Here is a 21797-nt window from a genome sequence, read left to right on the forward strand (position 1 = left end):
CAGGATCACTTCAGTTAAGTATCTCTGCGATAAGTACAACTTTAAATGAGCAGGGATTTCTAAAAAGACTTTAAAGCACTCATATATTCAAATATTTTTGCACCATCTGCAAAAATAATAAACATGGAGAGCTTTTTGAGTAAAATGCAAAGTTAAAGCTAGTTTAAAATGATGGTTTCTGATTAATATCTTTAAAAAAATATGAAGGAAGAGAGCTCTCATCTAAATTAAAGCTTTAACTTTAATTTTATTCATTTTCTTTTTAATCAAGTTCTTAATAGGAAACCATTGTGAAGTTACATTATTTCTCAGTATGCTGAGGGTTGTTGTCAGGCTGAAAGTCAGACCATCCCAGCCTCAAGTCTCAGACATGTTTCCCAGTTTGCACCACTGTCAAGAATCAATACAGAGTGATGCGTCACTGAGTTCTCAGGGTGATGAGAGGCATTAGGATTGTTTCTTTATGGGAGATAAATTCAGCAGAGGTCTAATGACCAGATTGCCCTTTATCAGGTGCTTGTAGTTTTCCAAAGGCTATTTGGTGAATAAAAGTATGTTTTTTTAATGTTTTGTTTGGTTTGATTTATTTTCAGCAGTGGCTTTTCTTTAAAAATCTTTAAAAATTTTGGAGAGTACCACTTAAAGTACTGCTACTGAAAGAGATGCTATTGACTGCTTTTCAGCTTTTCTTCAGTTTGATTTGCTACTGGGACATAGGGTTTCAATTAGCAAAAAAAAAAGGGTTTTGCTTGATGGTTTATGATATACAGCATTTCTACCATGCATTAATCTGTACTTCATTTGGAGATTTATTTGTGTTTCACATCAAGCTTCTAAATACTGAGATTATGTGAAATTTCCCACACAGTTATGTGACTTTGTGTGACTTTAAAAAAAAGGTTTCATTATCAGATTTTATTCCTTGGTGTGAAAGAAAAAAGGGTAAATGCATAATGCATAAACTTCAGGTGATGTCTTGTGATTAAAGTAGCTCAAAAGTCATAAGAACATCAAAAACTTGTGTCTACATTGGTACTTAGATATCATACATGGCAAATAAATTATGCCCACAAACCTTAGTATTTGTTTTGAATTAGGTAGGCATAAAACACAAAGAGCTCTGAATTATCATCTGCTAAGATGAAACTATTACTATTACTCCCCCAGTTTTTTATGAGCAAGTTTTAAACTAAAAGGGCTGACATGAAGAGATGAGACTAGAGTCGGCCTTGTTCTGATTTTTGTAAAATGGTGAGCTCTACAAGGTTCTTAAAGGGGACTGAGTTACTGAAGATTTATCAAAAATAAGACAGGACTGTTTCCTGGATTTTTCTGACTGAGATGCAGGAGAAGAACTGTGCAAAAACACAGATTTTAACTTGATTGTTTTATGTTCACTGGACCCAGTTTAAATCAGACAAATCTTCCTGAACAAATATGGAATTCATTTGGTACATTCCAATTAAATAAGTGACAATAAGTTTTCTATGATGTTTGTCTATTAACATTAACTGGCAGGACAAATATCTGTTGGCAAAAAAGCTCAAAATATGATCCCAATACAGTATACCATAAATCCAAGTCAGTGTTAATATTTACTCATTATCCAACTTACCTCTGCTGATAAAATGCACATTCATTTGTGCTCACACTTGAACTTCTGCCATAAAGTCCAGAGGAACATGCTAATTTGTATTTTACTGACAAAAAATGTGCTACTTTGCTGACATGCAATCACTGATTTCACTTTTAGTTTTGGTTCTGAATCATTTGGACAGAAATTCTGCTACTCTAATGAGACACCCACTGGTTTTCCAAAGTTGCACATTAGGTCAGTAATTGAAGATTTGTAGCACTCTGGGGGGGCAGGAACACAGTCTAGCAGAAAGTTAACCCCTTTACACACATGGCAACAACAATTCCCCAACAAAAATGGGTTCAATCAGCCTCTGAACACTCCAATCTGATGGGATTTGATGGTAACTTTGTTATTCAAGCTTAATCCACGGAGATCCCAGCCTTCAATTTACAGCGCCTGCAGGATCTACTAACTCTGTCCCAGTGCAAAAGTCCACAGGACACCTTTAGATGTTCAGTCTCTATGCCCTCCTGGCTGAGAGCTGTTATAATGACAACAAAAGAAACATATTTATTATAGGTGCTCATATCATTAGTATATAATTATGTCTTCAAAAGCATTTTGTCCTTATCAGTTCAGTGCTGTGTTCTTTAGATTTAGCGGAATGAGGTAAGGCCTTCTCAGTTGTTTCAAAAGCACAAGAACAAGAACACTTAGTGCTAAGAGTGAATGACACACGGAGTAAAAATAAACAAAGCGCTGCCAGTTTTGACTCTGCAAATGTTTCAAATGTCACACTGTTTGATTTTTACTTGTTTTTATTTCCAATGGTTGGTATAGACATGTATAAGCTCTGAGAACAAACACAGCCGCACACACACACACACGCACACACACACACACACACACAGAACAAGTTTTTAACATGATTTACAATAGTTTGAAACTTCAAAACCTGGATTGACGTCAGGCATTAAATGTTGCTGTTGTTTTGAAAGCTCTGCTACTGACACTTCTCAGAACAGTACATGAAATAGTCACATTTGTGTCATTTGTGGGCATGCAAATAAGCGTGCACAATTATGGACGTCATGCAGGTGTTTGTTGTTTTCTAACCTGTGTACCAGACTTACTTTGGTTCTACTGGAATCGTGAGATGTTCTTTTAGCCTCAGTTAGCCTGTCCGATGGTTTTGTTCTGCAGTTTTTTAATAAAGACAACAGAGGAAGTTCTCTCTTACCTGAAGTAGCCAATGATCATGATGGCCACAAGCAGGGAGCTGAAGGACACGGCGTAGCCAGTGGTATACATGACGTACAGCCGCTCAAAGAAGTCTTGCTGTGAACATACAGGAGAAGGATGTGCTATTTCAGACTCAGAAAATATACAAGTATGAGCAGCACTTTGTCTCCAATGAACCATGTGAGCAAGGTCTTAATATTAAACCCTAAAGGGCTAAAGCAACTAGATAGAAAATCAGGGAGTCAGGGAGTTTGATGGCACCTGTTTGGCTAAAATCTAAGATAACATCTTGGTTTTAACCACTGATCAGACTAAAGGAAGATTTGTTGACAACACAGTAAAAGAATGGCTGCAGCTTTTTCCCCAATTAATTTTCAGAGCTGATTAAATCCTGAGTTAGCAGCTGCTTTACAAACAGGTCAAGCATAAAAAGACAGAAGAGAAGATCCTTTAAAAAGCTTTTATTGTGCTGCTGCGTTTTTAATTTTCTTGATCTAATCTAATATTCTTAAAGGATGATGGACACAATATGAAGTGGCACTTGTTCACCGTTTCAGAGAAACGAGTTCATCAAGAGTCAAATCATTGGGATTAGAGGTATAATTATTATATCAGCCAGTAAAACAAAATGGCAAACAAAAAGGATTGCATTGAAGACTTTCAGTCACACCATCTGATGACAACATCTAGGTCACAAATATGACTCAGACTAAAACATCTATATAAAAGCTCTTATGAAGAGTATGTTTACGTGTTTGTGTACAGCCACTGCACAGAATATCCAGATCCTTTTACTTTTTGATTTGATGTAGTTTCAGACGGACTGATGCATTTTACCCAGAGTGAAGGAATTGAAAAGCTATTTAGAAATAAGACAGGTAATGTTTGGTTTTTCGCTGTTTCAGGACTCGTCTGTGGAGTTGGAAAAAGTGCTGAAAGGGCAACTGTTTCATCTGCATTACATGATTTAAAAGCTGCTTAATGGAATATTAAGTGTTCCTGAACTTTGCAAAACTGCACAAAAAGAGAGAAAAATCTAAAGTTTAATAAGTCAAAAACTGACATCTTTTAGCAGATCTGTGACAAACACCTGGCAGAGTTACTCTTCTGGTTGATTTCAGCCCTACAGCAAAGCATGGTGGTAGCAGCATCATAAAATGGGCCTAAATGCTGCAGTGCATTACTTAATATCACTAAAACACCTATGACATATCAAGCTAAAGTGTGCCAAAGTGACACAGATCAACTTTAAAATATTTGCTTATTTTTTTTCTTTTTTACCAGAAAGGACAATTTCTTAAGGAATGGATCACAGGACATTATATTTTTTTCCACTGTCTATATTTTATATTGACAAGTTGGATATTTCTCAACCTCTAAACCTAATAATTCCTTATCCATTTTTAAGCTTTATTAAGCTGATATGACCCACCACTACAAAGAAACAAGAGAAGAAAAACTGCAAAGCTTAAAAGAGGAGCAGCTACAGGAAACCACATGTCCAACCAGGGAGCGAGTTAACATAAAAAAGTTATTTTTTTCAGGAGCAACAAGGCTTAAAAATAAAACAGAGCAGAGAAACATTGTTGGACGCAGCGACATACAGCATCAGCCTGTGCTGGTGTGAGGGTCATAGTTGAAAATAAAGTAAATAAAGGGTAATTTTTTGACAAATGTCACACACTGCCTATGTGCTTCGCCCTTCTGAAATATTAGATCAGTCTGACTTTAGGTGTTGTGTTTATTCAGCTGTATTCTGTGATATAAAGCATAACTTAAAACGAACAATGATTTTCTTTCAGTGGACTGAAACTAAGGAATAAATATTTTTATTGCGCCTACATTGGTAGCTTTTTGGAAGACTGCACACAGCTCCATCTGCATCGGTTAAATACCTTCAGATCCTTCAGTTTGCAGATTGAAATAGATTTTGTGCAACCATATCCTACATCAGCTCTAGAGGTGCTTCCAAGCAGAGAGGACAGAGAAACTGAGAGAAGCATGAATGCAGAGAGGCCTTTGTAAAGAAATCACAACCCAGAGTGGAGAAACTCTACAATCAGCTGAGGCATACCGCAACGTGTTTGACTGTCCTTGGGTGAACAACAGAGCCTAAACTCAAGGAAAATATCTACAATGAGTAGCTTTAATGACACCAGAAAATAGCAGTCATCAAATGTTTCCCTTCATATCTGCCAAACTTAGAGAATTAAATAAACTTCCTGAATCCAAGTGAGCAAAGCCTGCACGGATTTACCCAAAAAAACATGAATCTGCAAATGGACCCAAAGTTGTTTTCTGAAAAAAAAGCTCTGAATAGTTTATATATATTTTGCGTTCTAATAAATTACCTTGATTTCCAAGTGTGTAATTATTGAAAGCAAATTGAAGAACAAAGTAGTCAGCTTCACTTATTTAAAAAAAAAAATTACAGGACAAAACGTGAACAGATTGAACGCTGAACTTGTAAACAACCAGGTCAGAAGAACTGGCTAACACATAGATGAAGAAATGAAAAGGAGATGTTTGAAAACCAAAACAAGGATAAGAATGAGTAAAAACAGTCTGTAGATTAGGCTTTTCTCCAAAAGGCACAGTTCCAAATCCAAAGGAAATAAAAAACTGCACTCATGCTGTATTCTGGTGTGTAAATAGGAAGCTGTTTGCCAAAACATTTAGAATATCAGCTTAATAAAGTGCATGATAATGAAACTGTTCTGTTTACTGCTTGTCATGCAGCACCTAAGTGACCAAAATATCAGTTCATGCATCAGTGTTTCAAATTTCTCTGAAAGACTCATCATGGTTCATCACAGATCATCAAGGTTTAACGGCCAAACAAGCTATGATGCCTGTTTACTCGTCTAGAAAAAGAAACTGTAGCTGATTATTTATTTCATTCCTCTCATCAGTTTTTGATTAAGTTATAGCTTTTAGATTCTAATGTTTTTAATGCTGCAGCTGTGTGATTAGAGGCCAGCTTCTGGTGTATCTTTATCACCCAGTTTGTTGCACGGTATCACAAGAAAAAAGAGCACCGTTCGACAACAATGTTTCTCTACAGAGCACAAAAGGAAAAGTCAAAAATGGAACCAGTCTGTGGTGAAAGGTCAGAAGCTTTGCACTCAAAAATAAAAATAAAAAGCAGGAAAAAAGGAAGAAAATGGCTCCTGATTTAAATAACGAGGAGCTCTTTAGGTAGTTTGATAACCACGAGGTGATTTGAACCATACTGACTGAATATTAGAAATTATGATTATTTATGAGGGAAGAATATTTCCCAGTTTTACTCACTCTTGCCTCCTCATCACTGAAAGGCTGAAGGAAGCGGAGACACTCTGAGTAGTTGGTCCACGTTTTGTTCCAGTTCTCCACAAACACCCAGGATCCGTTGACGTCACACTTCCTGTAAGCATGTCCTGCAAAACATATGCTCCAACCATTTGTGACTGACATTTCAAAATGTGATCTTTCCTCTGTGTCATTGGGAATGACCTCTTTTTCTATTTTTACGCACCAGTCCCTGTCTCAGGCAGAGTGTGGAAATCATACATAATACTGCTCCCTAGAATAACATGAAATATAAAACCGTTATGTCCATGTGTCGCACAGAATGCTAGAAGATGCTGGTATACAAAGATAATATGCAGATATAACTGTACGATCATGTACATATCAAGAGATAACACCAAGTCTTAGTTTGGTGAGCTCATCAGATGAACAACATATAAGAATATGTCTTTATTTAATATAACTAAGCCAAAATGCAGAAACACTAAGTCAAATTAAAAGCCTAGGATTCCTTAAAGTAGTGCATATTGTTGGTCACTTAAAATAGTTTTAGTCAAAACTTGAACTTCTGCACAATCTTATTAAATATCACAGGATGTCACGCTCAGAGTATGTGCTCAGAATGACTCTCAGCTACTACCACATCCAACTTTAGCTTAACATCTTTCAAACTCACTGACTTGTATCCCTTTGTTTGTTGGCTAAGTTTGATTAGCTGTGGTAGCCATCTTGAATTGGACTGACTCCAAAAGTTAATGAGTTATGGTTTTTTATCCAGTCCTTACTTATTGAAAGTTCATTCAAATGAATCCAGTGGTTTAGTGGATATTTTGCTAACAACCGAGGTTAAATTTAACATTTAAAGCTAAAGTCAAAGGCAAAGATCTTGTGTGATGAGCATCACTTGGATTATGTGTTGTAAATGACTCTCAACTATAACCAGGCCAAGTTTTAGCACTAAATCTGTAAAATTGACAGAATTATAGCCATTTTTGTAAGTTCAGTTGGCTATAACGGCCATCTTAAACTGGGTTGGCTGCAAAGCTTATTGAGCTATAGAAGTACATTCAATCGCAATTTCCTTAAAATCTATACAGTGGTAAATAAGATATTTTGGTAACAGACAAACACACATGGGGACACAAGTAAAATCATAATCAGCTGCTTTCGCCTTTCAGACAGCGAGCGATAAAAATCTGAGCACATCCCTTCTGCTTCCTCTGGATTTGAGAGCACAAATAGCAGCCAGGTGTTTGTAATCAGATCTTTAGAAAATGTAAACACGTTTCTAAAAGAATAAATTTTGTCGGTTTGCTGCTCTGCAGATTATAGGTGTGTGTTAACACAATCCCAAGAAGCAAAAATCACCAGCAATGATGTTAGAGAAGCCTTAGATGCTGCCCATCAGTCTGAAATGTGTTATAAGACCATTTCCAAAGAAAAAGAAAAATCAATAATTGGACAGTGAGAACGAATATTTTACAAGTGGAAAACATTCAAGACATTTGCCGATATTCCCATTAGTGGATAGTTCACCCCAAGGTTGAATTGTTCGACACGGAAAGAACCCAAGAGCCTCAGTTAGCAAGTTAAATGTGAAAGTTTTTGACAGTGCAGTCAATATAAAACTTGTTTTGAGAAGTTGCCAGGAAAAAGCATCTTTTTGCTTAAAACAGACATGACAGGCGCAGCTAAACGCGGCGCAGCCACAGGACCCGGGCACCATGCAGCCATTAGTCCTTGTCACACAGTTTGAACGTTGGCCTGGTGCGTCTTTATTGTGCATCAACACAACGTGAGGAAATGCAAAGGTGGAGGTCAACAGTGATGCATCTCAAAGTCAGAAACAAAAGCAAAGGAAGTGAAGTGATGTTTATGCGTGAAGTTGGAGGTGCAGCACGCTGCTCTGTTTTCAGCTCATATCCTGACGTCAGATTTCTCTTTAAGCACAAACTGATTCTGCGCTGAGCTGCTTCTTTTTAGACATTCTGTGAACAGGAGAAGCTTAAGATAAGATAACCATAAACTCCTCTGGGTATCAAAGGGTTTTAGAGTATTTTAGAGCATTGGCTTCCAAAGATAGGGTCAATGTGGGTCATTGAACACTAAATAGTGAGTCTTTAGAAGGTCAGATTAACTTTAAAATGTTTGCCAACGGTATATTTATCATTAGCTGTTGCAAAAAAATAAATAACAGTTGTCATAAATGGAAGAAAAATATGTTTATACTTAACAAAGTATAAACATAGTAAAATGGCTTTTCATTAATATTTGTATAATTTAACCAACAACAGTTGGAGTCACGAGTCTCTGCAACTTGTTTTGTGGCTCAAAAGCTGAAAAGTTTTGGAATCACTCTTATTTTTATTCATTTACTTATTATATTTAACCAGGTGAGTTCTGATAAGATTATAAGACCTCTGTTTCAAGGGGAGACCTGGACAAGAAGGCAACGGCAATTTAAAGCATTTTAAAATCAAATATGCTGTTATACATAAACAGAACTTCAAAAATGTTAATAAAAAATTAAGCAACATTGTAAAGAAGATACTGACCACATTTTTTCACAACAATGTTAGAGAAGACAATGCATTTAATTTACTGAACCTGCAGGTTATTCTACTGAAATAAATGATTTGATTAGTTAATTTCCCACTGCTTCTGTATTTAGTTTATATAAAATAAATACACAATAGCTTCTTTTTTCCCCATTATAGATAAGAGAGAGAGGCCTCTTTGCCTTTAAGCAGTTTGCTTTTCAGATTTAAGAGATACTTCAGCAGAGAGAGGCTTAAAGGTACTTTATTTACACAAAACAGGACTAAAAAATGGTCTGAAATTATCTCTACATTCAAAGTCTCTTAGTAGCTCTTATTGGTGGTGCTTCAGAAGAAATAAAAGCTGTTAACCTTTATGATTGAAGTCATAGATGTAAGATGGACAGGGAACCTTGGTCACCTGTCCAGGTGAGCCTTGAGGCCAGCAGATAAGACCATCCCAGTCTGGAGGACACACCTCATCTGCAAAAAGAGAAGAAGACAAAACCTGTTTTTTTTTTTAAAGAAATACAACAAAAATTGTTAAAGCAATTTTTCCACTTTAAAAAAAATCAGAGACATCTATAAAAGGAAAAAACATGGTCCTTCAAACTGACCAGTTTAAGAAAGGCTATTAAAAAGTTTACCTCAACAACTCCAGTATTTATCAGATTTAATCTTTTGTGACATCAAAGCAGCTCTGATCAGACCCAGGATTAAATTATAAAAGAAGAAAATGACTATTTAGAACAGAATAAAATCTATATTGCCATTCAACAAGTTAAAAACATGAGAATGAAATTTGTTCCCCAGGTACCAGTGTTTAAAATCCCTGACAAAAAAAACCCTAAAATCTGTCGATAAACATTCCACAATCTAAGATCACATGATTGAAACCAAATAGGGATTAAAAGCACAGTAAGAGCAATAAAACACAAGAGTAAAAGCACAGCCTCGGGGCAGAAGCTGCTGTTGTGGAGCTTTCAGGCTGCGCTGAGGGGAGGGATGGGGTCCCTCCTGATGTTCCCTGCTCTGGTCCTGCATCTGCTGATGTAAAAGTCCTCTAAAGAAGGAAGGCTGCTTTTTAAGTCTCTGAGCAGATTTAATCACGCTTGTCAGCCCCAGAGCAGCTGCCGTACCAAACAGTTACACCAAAGGTCAGGGCACTCTCCACCACACGTCGATAAAAAGAAAACAGCACAGCAGCACTGAGGCCGGCCTGCTTCAGCCTCGTAAAATACAGGTGTTGGTGAGCCTTTTTCACAATACTACCCATGTGTGGTCAGTGGACAGGTGCAGAAGTTTATAATCATGGCCACCATGAGTGTGTCCCCTCCTCCTCCTGAAGTCCACCGCCATCTCTTTTGTTTTTGTCACATTGATTCACAGGTTATTTGCCTGGCACCAATCGACAAGATCTCTGACCTCGCTCCTGTACAGAAACTCGCCATTGTTAGAAATCAGGACAACAACTGTGTCACCAGTAAACTTCACAATATGAGCAATCATATGTGAGTAGTGTGTTCAGGAGGGGGCTCAGGACACACCCTTGTTGGGAGCCAGAGACAAATAATGAACAAATAATGGTCAAATAAAACTAAAATTGAACTTTTAGACCATAAAACCACAAAGCCACATGTGGCACAAACCCATTATTTGAAGAACATCGTCCCCACAGTGAATGATGATGGAAGCAGCTTCAGGCTGTGGGGAGTTTGTCATTAGTGGGGTTTGGTTAATTGCTGAGGGAGTAACTGGAAGGTGCTAAATACTGATAATATTACAGTCTTCAAGAGAATTAAGACTGGTATTTAAGGCGCTAAGCACACATCGTATAGCAACACTCAGTTGGTTTAATGTAACAAACTTAAATGTCTTGGAATGAGCTGATTAAATCCAGGATCTCAGACTAATTGAAATTTTAAGTTAAACAGATTCCAGACAGCTTTAAGTAAATGGAACAAGATTGCCTTGAGAAATTATCAGAAAGAGCTGCAAAACATGGGTTTAACTGAGCAACAACTTTAGGGGATTGCATAGTTAGGGTTTCTCTTTCTTGTCATGTTTTTTTATAAATTTCCCTCTTCAATCTCTCACAGAAAACAAAATAAACTTTACATGTGGAACACCCATGTTTTCACTGGTGAAAATGTTCCCATGTGAATTTGAAACAAAAAAACATGAACTTCACATGTGGAAAGTCACATTTCTGCCTGTGAATTTCATAAAAGGTAAAAAAAAAACAACAACTGGACTTCTATTCTGTAGCTGAAGACGTTTCTCTTCTCATCCGAGGAGCTTTATAAATTCAAAAAGCTTTTCTGAGAAGCAAAATGTCTTCAAGGTACAGAAAAGAAGTCCAGTTGTTTTTGTTTCTTAACCTATTTTGGGATTTACCATGTCCTGGATGACTGAGTATCTAAATTAACACTGTTGTTAGTTATTTACATAATAATTACATCAAAAGGCTAAAGAATTGACAGCTGGAGTGAATTTATTTGGATAAATCGAGTTTTTCTTCCTCACCACCTGGATCTGTCTCTGAGACTCACAACAATCATACCTGTACTTCTGTTATTTCTAAGGCAATGGTGGACAAAACAACACATCCTCAGATATATGTCTTCACAGATGAACACTTTATCTAAGTGCTACGCGTACATGTGTGTGACATATAACATTTAAATGTTGAATCACTTAATTTCGCAATTTCTACACCACTTCAAAACATGTGAAATGTGATTTTGGAACATTTTCATCATGTTTGTGTGCTCCCATATGGCCACACAGTTTTCCATATTTAATCACATGTGCAAAATTGGGTAAATCTGTGAAATGTGCCTCATTTTTTGTTGTTGTAATGCATTATTTTTTACATTTACAGCATGTACCTGCGACAGGCGGTTCCATGTGGGACAGGTTCTGATAGCACTGCATTTTGACTTCATACAGGATGAACATCTGCTCCTGTGCAGACAGAGGACCATCGAACCCCATCTGCGGAGCACAATGGACAAGATCAGATCTGTGCCCCTGTGTCTGTACAGTATATGTGAATAAATTATTCATCTGAACAGCATCTGAGTCAGCTAAATATCTCCCATCTGCTCTGGGCAGATGTGAACCAGGGGAAACTGGAAAAAGCATGACTCCTGACATAATGTCAGAAAGCAGAAACATATCATTCTATAATCTATTAATTTGAGTATAGTATGTTTCACGATAATACTGAGAATTATGTTTTCACTGCCTCTCTTGTTTGGAGGTGGAATGTAGTGATTTTATTTGCTTCTTTTCCACTTTTCAGTTTGAAACAAAGCTTAATTTTCAACATCCTGACCTTCAGCATCTGCATTTATACCCCACTGCACTGTAAGTAATAAACAAAGCAGTCGCTTATGAAATTTGACGTATTGCAAAAAGAAAATCCCTGATAATTTGTTTAGGTGGGCATTTTGCAGGTAGAGTAAAGCTCCTTGAATTTGGTACATTAACACAAGCCTAGAATTGTTTTAAGTATTAAGCTTCCCCCATTTTGACTTTTAAAGTTACTTTATTTTTAATAAGGACAGTCAGATCTTAAACTTGAGCTCTGCTTTGAAGCTGTGTGTGGTTTCTTGTGTTAAAGGCTTTTGACACAAAGTCTTCCTCTTGTAAAGCCATGTTTTGGCTTAAATTAAAACCAACGTTATCCAACAACGAGAAATAGGTAATTCCTATTCACACAATGGCTTGTGAGGTTACACAAAATGTTAATTTAGGTTGGCTAATTGCAAGAGAGCTAAAGCTGCTAAAATATGTTCTATTAAACTCAAAACTAAATTAGCTTTTCTTATTATGAAGCTCCACAGTAATTATAAGTTTTAAAAATGCTTGTTATGCAGACTACTTTTAGTTATATCTTTTATAATAACTGCAATGTTTTTAACTTTTTAGTGACATTGTAGTGTTTTGTGCAAAAGGCTGAGATCACTAGTTTTTCACACATGTACTGTAGCATTATTTCAACTGCTTAGTTAAAAACAACAATGCGACTCTGTGACCTGGAATATGTGCAGCAACACTCCATGATGAGTAATGATAATCTCACACAGCTGCTTGTGTGTTTGGACCATGAGGCAGGATGCTAAATGTCAGAGAGAAATTTATTTCTGCAGCACATTAAAAACAACAGAGGCTGACGAAAGTGCTTTACAACTCAGTCAAACAAAAGTTAAATCATTAGACGAGCTGCTGCATTCTGGACAGTTTGCAAGGGATGCAGAGATGATTCGTCTAAACCAAAATACAGAGCATTAATACAAGCAAGAGTTAATAAAAACATGAATCACCTTTTCCAGGCCTTTGATGGAGAGACATGGTTTCACTTTGGTGATGAGTCTCAATTGGGAAAAACATAATTTCACAGCTGCATTAATCTATCGAACATAAAACCTAGGTTCCTGACAGCAGTGACCTTATGAAGCCAAGAGACCAAGAGTACCAAATTACTGCAAACATTTACATGTGATTTATTTAACAAATAAATGAATAATTCAGGTGGCTTTATTGCAGTGAGGCTAAAGCTCCTGGACACTGATCTCTAAACATAAACTAGTTTTCCCCTTTCAAGCCTCCGCAACCATTTACAGTTGCTTTTTATATCCTTCATATTGATTATTTTAAAATCATTTTACCTTGTGGTCTATTTGGGAACTGTTTTGTGCGCATATCTAACAACTTTTTGCCGGCACGCCAACACAACAAACTCCGTCCTAAAATACGTCACATAGTGATGCTTTGCCTGGAGTCCTTGATATTTCATTTCAATTCTGAGTCATTTTAGGGATCTTTTGTTGTTGTTTGTTTTCAGTCTGTATTGGCTTTGTTCAAGTAAGGACAAATCATTTTTGTTGACTTCAGACTGTGAAACTACTTTGCTAGATTTGAAAAAAAAAACATTAATTTGAGATACACTTTATGCTTTAACCACATGAAAGGACAACTGTCTTTCAGCCTTCCTTCAACAAATCTCTTATTACCAAAGTCACAAAATGCTCAAGAGTGACATCTTCAGTAGGTTAGATTTTACTTCAGTATATTCTAACAGTGGTGAACTTTAAAATCTATTGGATATGTTCTGAAAATTGACAGCAAGATTTCTAACAAACCTCTACATGAGACAAGTCGGAAAGAAAACTCCAAGATTTTAAATTGATGAGAACAAATTCTAACCATATCATCATAATAAATCTTAGTGTAGTAATAGTGTGCAAATGTTTAATCAAATAATCCATCTATTCATCCATTTCTGTTCACGTTTATGTGGACATGCAGAGGAGAGACAGTGGACACATTGAACAGAGGATGTAGAATATGGAGCTGCCAGGGAGGAGGAAAAGGACGGACCACACAGAAAGGGTTTGGATGAAATAAAGGATAATAAACGAGTGTGATGGGAGGATGAGAAGGGGTCATTTTGAGGCAGATGATCTGCTGTGGTGACCTGTAAACAGAGCTGACAAAAAAAGAAAAAGAATCTAAGGTAACAGGTTCAGAAGGGAACCCACAGACAGTCCTCTCCTCTGCAAAACCTTCCGGCTCTGTTTGGGAAACCCCAAGGTGTTTTCTAGCCCTGAAGGGGCAAATACCTCCCAGCAAGTTCTGGATCAGCTCTGGCATCTCCTCCCAGTGGGATGTATGTGTAAAATTTGCAAAGGGAGCCAGCAAGGCATTTTAATCAGATCCCAGATCACACCTGACTCCTGATGATGCTTCAAGCTCCTCACCCCATTTCTCAGGCTGAACCCAGAGATCCTACGGAGGAAACTCATTTCAGCTGCTTGTATCTGTTAAGGTGACATTCCTGATGCAAGAAATCAGCATGCTGGCCCCTGTCCTCCCCTGGCCCCCAGCTCACAATGCACCCAACCTTGACTTTCCTCCCCACAAGAGATGGGTTCGTGTGGAGTTGGCTTTCTTAGCCTTTTTAGGCGTCACCACCAGGTGCTCACTTTGAAGTTCCCTCCTCCACAGGCTCGCTCCAGAAGTGTGACCTATTTTTTTAAGCCCATTGAACCTCTTTCGTGGTCTTGCGATTTACCTGGAGGCCAACTTGGCGAGCCTACAATGGGCTGATTCCCTAAAGAGAACATAACTGGATTACTCAAATCCCACCCCCATATGGAGCAAGCACTTCATTGGAGAGGTGTTCAACAATGAACACAGAAAAACGGAACTTCACATCAGATCAAAGTTACATTTTTGAATTCATGTCAAGAATTTATTTACTATTTTAAACCAACGATATAAAAATTATATAAATATTACCTCGTTTGATCTTTTAAACGTTTTCAATCTTTTCATTTTGTGCAATAAATTTACACACAAGTGCTGATAGCTGTGTTAAATTTCTATGTGTGATTTTAAGGTAAAATAAGTTGCATGTATTTCTGTTATGCTGTCTTCATCTTCACGTATTGCTGCTGGCTGCAGTTTTTTATGCTAATCTACCAACTTCGAAAAAAAAATGCAGCAGCAATGTTTTAATTTCAACAGAAAAAATTCTGACCCAGAGAACAGCTGCCCTGACTTTTATGTAGAATTGAGCAGGATACTTTATTCATGACACCAAAATGTCAAACTGCCACCGAGCGAACAAAACAGGATGCATGAAGGGGCTAAATATTCACTCCATAGGGACCGCAAATGTCACAGCCAAATTTCATCGCCATCTATCTTGGAAATATTGGGATATTTCAGTTCAATGGGGTCCCAGCAGACACTGCCATCCCTAAAACTGAGATTAAAGAGCCTTTATGTATGATTTTATTGGCTTTCTCATTTAAAAAGACCATCTTTTTCTTGATTGTCTTTAGAAAAGTTCAGATTTTTTGATTTTTATGCTTCTGTATTATCTTAAGAATGAAGAACTAAAGACGTTTTATCATTTTGTCATCTTTCTTTCCTGTTAAAGTTGAATTTGCTTGCAATAAATTAGTTTGTTCTATTTTTTATTAGAACAAGCAGCATAAAAGTTTTTAAATCCCTTTTTGGCTGAAATCTAAAACTCTTGTGATTCCTTGAAATGTGCACTCTCCAGTTCCTGGTAAGGCATTATTTTTGGGCACTTCAAAGTTGAAACCTTCTCTCGTGATGTGTAGACTTAGCCTTTGTTCAGTCTGTCCCACTTTTTCCAAGCACTGAAAACTCGAACAAAGGCAGGCATCATTATCCGTCTCACAACCTGTCAGCCTGTCCACAAAAATTACATCGTAATTGTGCCAAGTCAAGTTCACAGAACCGTGCAAAATTATATTTCAAACACATCATTTAGTAGATCAGGCGTATTTAAATGTTCCTGACAGATTCTCGCGCCATTCGTAAAACGTACAGGTTCAAACATTGGCATCAAGCATTACTGTTTCCAGAAGTGTCAATTATGATAATCTAATTCAATAATATCCTGGGCAGTGGAGGAAAGTCTTTTGATCGTTTTTATTAAAGCATGATTAATGTTTTAAAGTTAAGCTAGTTCATATAACTTCCTCCAACTCTTAACTCTCAAAATTAGGAGTGAAAGCAGGAGATTCATCGAAGGGTAGCAAAGCTGAGGCTGTTTTCTCTTCTGCATGGCAAAGAAACCGTCTCATTATAATTTTTTCTATGTGGAGCATAGCTGTAGGGTATGCCATTAATATTTTGGTCACTTGTATTTATATATGCTTGCAGGCTGCCATGCAAAACTGCACTAAATGTATACAACTATCAAAACATCAGCTAATTAAAGCAGCTTCCAGTGTTCATCTTTCTAAATTGTTGACTGGAGCTGTTTAACATTCTGTTCACTGTCTGCCACACAACTAATGCCTCATTGACATTTTTCAAGTGTCCTGCTGTTCTATTAGCTTGTGTATTTTTAGTGCAAAATATCTCATAACTAATGTTAGCTATTTAAAACGCTTAGCATCCAAAACTGCCTGTGGTTATTTCAACAATTAAGGATTTCAAGTGAGCAAGTTTCATGATTCGGTTTACAATTTTTACTTATGGCATAGTTTCTTCAGTGATAACCAGTTTGTTTTTTTTTGACTTGGAGGAAGTGGAGTGAAAAACATTTAATAAAATGACACTAAAGCACTTGTTCAGCTGTGTGGATATCATCAGGTTTAAAATCCTAACTCGCAAATAGAGATCCTTCCTGAAGATATCAGCTCAACTGGCAGCAGCCTCGATTTTTTTTTTTCCACGAGGAAAGACGCAAAAGAAAACGAGTTGCCTTTTTTAACTGTGCTTTCCAAAGTGAAGAGGGTGAAAATCCAGATTGAAAACCTGCTTTTTCTTTTTAACTGGATAAACACTCCCTAAGCGTGTGACACAAAAACTGCAGCTCCTCTAAGTACAACTCAAAAGTAAGAGTCTTCTGTGAGGACAGTAATGAAGACATCCTGGTTTGTGGCAGGACAAAAAGAAGAAATTAACCCAAAAATATCTACATTAAACAGATGAGTTGGCCTCGTGTGTCACCTGTCCAACTATTACAGGAAGTTGCACAACATTCTGCACCCTGTGTGAGCAAAACATTTCACCAGTTGGCCTCTCAGGTAAACAACTCACGGATCATAGCACCTAAAAGACCCTGAAAGTGACCCTGAGCCCTTTTGACTCGTTGTTTGAACCTTATCTGCATAAATAAGGCCTCCTTCTACCGCTGCCTCTGTTGGCTCGTTAGTGATTGTCTTCACACAGCGAGGCAGGATCTGGAAACCAGAGAGGTGACAACAAAGCCATTGGTAAGAGAGATGAGCTGCAGATGCTGCCTCCCACTTCACACATACACACCCACTCTGCTCTGTGACTATCCACTTTCACCTCTCATTCTGCCTCTGTACTTTCACACATGACAACAATACATAAAGCCTGGGTAAGAAATGATTTATGAGCGTCCCAACAACAGCATATGGACCTGAAATGTTTCTACGGTTCATTAGAACTGAAAAAAAACCTTCAGATGAAAAATAAAACATAATCAAAAACCAAAAGTCAAGGCAAGTTATTAATCTTTTCTCAAACTCTCCTCATTACGGTATGTATAAAAAAGACAAAAAAAATCATGTATTTTTCTTGCATGTAACAAAGACCAGCAGTACATGTATGATTGGCACAAACCTTGCATTCACACCTCCACTTTTGTTGAAAATGGCACACATATGATGAGCGTGAGGTTGAAGAATAATGGTTAAAATGCACATTTTAAAATCTGTGCAATCATAACTTATTGTTCACGAAACAAATTTAAGGATAAAAAAAGAGGTTGGAAAAAGTAAGTAGAGAAAGTAAATATTTTTAATGATAAGTAACAGCAAGAGAAACTACTGAGTGACTATTTACTTTGTAGTTTGACAAATCAGAGTGCAAAAGGTCAAAATTATAATATTTAATAACTGCGAACCTTTTATCTATCTATCTATCTATCTATCTATCTATCTATCTATCTATCTATCTATCTATCTATCTATCTATCTATCTATCTATCTATCTATCTATCTATCTATCTATCTATCTATCTATCTATCTATCTATCTATCTATCTATCTATCTATCTATCTATCTATCTATCGTATGTTAATGAACCATTTTCAATGAACTACAAAGTTGTTCTTGATTCATTTATCATTAACTCTTTATTCTCATCTGTACATATAAATGTATGTTACATTTATATTTTATATTTTTGTGTTTTAGTGTCCTATCAGATGTTGGTTCACTCTCGTTTTCTGTCTGTTGTCATCACACCTGCCGGCCCTCAGTGGTCTTTTTGCTCCTCGGTATCATTACATCATTCCTTGTCAGTTCCTCTGTTTTTTTAATGTCTCATTGCCCGTCAGGATTTTGTATTTTCCACTTGGACACCCCGTGCCATGCTGAGTTATTAATGCTTTGTTAGAACCTGAACTTGCCTCCTGCTAGCCTGCATTTGGGACCTCAACTCACAACATTAACATTTAGGATTTATTGTTTCATAATGATTGTTGCAATTTACTGAGCTAATTAGTCAGATTCACATAAAGGCTCAATTGCAATATAAGACAGTTATCTTATAAAGATAAATGCAGTTAGCAGATATATTTAGGATTAGTTAAGTGCAACAGCTAAACTCAGTGTTGAAACTGTATCTATTGCCCACTGGGGAGGCAGCAAGTGTTGAACTGTGTGTCCTCTCAATGCTGTGTTTAAGCATCTAAATCAGGCCTGATTACATGCTCTGATCAGCCATAAGCAACCCTTTCTGAGCTGGGCCGCAACCCTTTCTTGGCAGAGTTTATTAATAATTTAACACCTCACGAGCTCAATGGATCGAGCTGGCAAGCCTGATAAGGTCCCAAAGCCAGCAGTTGACAATCACTGCCTTAGTTCCCAACTTTCTGCTTGTCACCTCTACACAAACTGAAACAGCACTACTTTATCCCTACTTAGTACCGCAGCAAATATGTGATGTACTTAATAAAAAATGCAATTTTGCAGCTTTTTTGTTGGTTTGTTTGTTTGTTTGTAGATTTTCTACTCAGCTGAGTGAACAGTTTAGAGCTGAAACTGTCTAAATATGGCAAATAAATACAGACTTGAAGACACATAAGGCATCCATCACTGAACAGATCATAAAACAGGAATGTATTATTCACACTTTTAAAATAAACTTCAGGCTGCATATTTTGGAGCACATTTCATGCTGAAACATCTTAGACACACGAATATAATCAAGTATGGAGCTGCGAAGGAGTTTCTACTTTCTACAACAAGCATTTGGAAAAATAGAGTCACGTGGAAATCAAAATTCTGTCTTGATTGCAGATCACCTAAATCCATTTAAATTAAATCTCCATAATTTATCTTTTCTGATTCATCCAGACTCTCATTTCCCTCCTTCAGGTTATCAACAAAGTTAAAACTCAATATAAGGTTGGATTTCAGGGGGGTTGCAGTGTTTATCATCCACCAGGGATAATTTATGTGATCAATAATTTAATAAAATGTCCACTAACTGTGTTATCTTATCGATCTGTCTCTTCTCTGCCCTGTCTTCCTCTGTTTTGTAAGATAAGGATGCTTTTAAGTCCAGTTATATTTCCAAAACTCAATTGAAATGGATGCTTTACTCTTTATTTATCTGTTCAATCAAAACTTCATTGATTGTTGCTGGTTTTTGGCACTTAGCTCACTTTATTCTAATTGATCGTACGCTTAATAAGCAATAATAAATGAGATTTTAGAAATGGAGTCAGTTAATTTGAAAAAGGCAAAAGAGCTTCAGCTTTATCGTTTCTCAATATAAGATGATCTTAAGCTGTGGCATTAAAGGCGGAGGGCGATATGCATTCCTTCAAGGAATGCTGGACCTTTAATTTATTTTTTTGATGTTGCTGCACAATAACTTTGGCCATTTTCTTCAAATATTCTGCACAGAATTGGTCAATTGATGTAAGTAATAGTGTAAATTCTTTGCTTATGATGTCATGGAAGAGCCAATAATGTGGTTTGATTAAACCTCTTTATTATTTTATTTGCGGTAAGATGATTCGATTAGTAATATAACTGCACAGGATTCACATTGTTGTAATATCTAAACATGTTTATTTATTCAATGTGTTCGTAAAAGAAGGATTAATCTCCTGCCCACGAAATCCAAGTAGTGACAACCAATTTGTAAATACCACTTCACTCTAAACTCCTCGCTGGTCAGTGACTAATAAAGCAGAAAATCCAGCCATTCATGTGTCATCATTTTATCAGCGGAAGCTTAATTATCATTCCTCAGGTGTCCTTTGGTTTTCTGTTGGGCTCATCCCTGCCAGCTCTCAAAGCAAAGCAGATATTTTTATCTCTGTGCCTCAGAGGAGCGTTCTGCTCCAGGTAACATCAATTTAACCTGGAAAATAGACTATGTTTCACCTGATGCAGGTGAAAACGGAATATGAAGTCTTTTGTGACACCAGATATTAATGCTTTAAAGCCAGACGCGTAGTGACAGACTCTGCCACCGCAAATGGCTTTAGAAAATACATGAGTCATAGTTTTATTCCTGGGTGTTGACTCTTCATCATCTGAAAGGCTGCTTGGATTCAGATCAAACAGATAAACCCACATAGAAATGACTGCTGTATCAAAATAAAGTCTGAAATTCACACAAGTGGTGATGGCTTACAGCTTTTTTTAATATTAGGGCGATTTCAAGATCAAGAAGGGATGACTGATTCTCCAAAAAAAATGACATCAGAAGCACAAAAAGTGGATATTTTCTGGTTCTTACCTGTGCGTCAATCCAAGCACAGTAAACTAACAAGTTTAACATCCATAAAAGAAAGTTCATAGTTCGTCGGTTGGATTGGATTCTTAAAGGAGACATTAAAAGAAGGAAAGTTGTGAGCTCAAATGGATCCTCTGCGCATCCGTGCGTAAAATCTGTACAATTTTAGTAAAGTTTCGCCTCAAGTTGGAAAAAAAACAACAACAAACAATCCAGGTTTAAATTCCTCAGTCGCTTCCCTCCTGCAGCCCGCTGTCAGCCTCTCCCTCCACCCCCCAGGATTCCCTCCCCCTGAGAAGCAGTCACCAGCTTGTCCTCGCTGCCTGTGCAGAGGAAGGAAGCCCGGACTGGTTCTGGAGGTTCTGCAGGTTCTGGACGTTCTGGTTCTGCCGGCAGAGACAGCGGCCGAGCAGCGCGCGGCGCCTCCAGGAGCCACCCGCTCCCATCAGGCTCCTCATCATCAGGATGAAGGCTGTCTCTCCCCGCATCCGGACTGACTGATGCTGCTGGACACCATGTGATGTGTGGCAGGAGACTCTTCTTCTCCTCGCGCTTTACCTCCCTGCATGCACGCGCTCAGCTCACGCGCAGCAGCAGCAGCTTCTTTCCTAAACTTTGCTCTGATTTCCACATCTGAACTTGTCTCAGTTGGAAAGTTGTCTCTGAAATGAGATGAAACAGCTGCTGCCGAGCAAAGGCTGGGACTGAGTCTACAAGATGAGACTCTAAAGGGATATTTCACAGATTTTGCCACACGCTTGATTTACAGCAAGACATTTGAAATGCAAATGGCACTTTTGTAATCACACACTTTGATTTTGCAGAAATGATGACAAAAAACACCACCAGGTCAGAAATGGCTACA

At 37.5% G+C, this 21797-nt stretch overlaps 1 protein-coding gene across 1 annotated transcript in view; it reads right to left on the bottom strand.

Moving 5' to 3' along the window:
* pth2ra (parathyroid hormone 2 receptor a) overlaps positions 1-21420 on the bottom strand; it is a 51954-nt gene extending 30534 nt beyond the window's left edge. The window contains exons 1-5 of the mRNA XM_017420665.3: positions 20936-21420; positions 11541-11646; positions 9022-9132; positions 6116-6240; positions 2820-2917 (exon numbers count right to left, since the gene is read on the bottom strand). Coding sequence (XP_017276154.1) covers positions 2820-2917; positions 6116-6240; positions 9022-9132; positions 11541-11646; positions 20936-21031 — 536 coding nt within the window. The 5' untranslated portion in view covers positions 21032-21420. The remainder of the gene's footprint in view (positions 1-2819; positions 2918-6115; positions 6241-9021; positions 9133-11540; positions 11647-20935) is intronic.
* Positions 21421-21797: the final 377 nt, after the last annotated feature.

The sequence above is a fragment of the Kryptolebias marmoratus genome, linkage group LG6, assembly GCF_001649575.2.
Source record: "Kryptolebias marmoratus isolate JLee-2015 linkage group LG6, ASM164957v2, whole genome shotgun sequence".
In the NCBI taxonomy this organism is placed as follows: domain Eukaryota; kingdom Metazoa; phylum Chordata; class Actinopteri; order Cyprinodontiformes; family Rivulidae; genus Kryptolebias; species Kryptolebias marmoratus.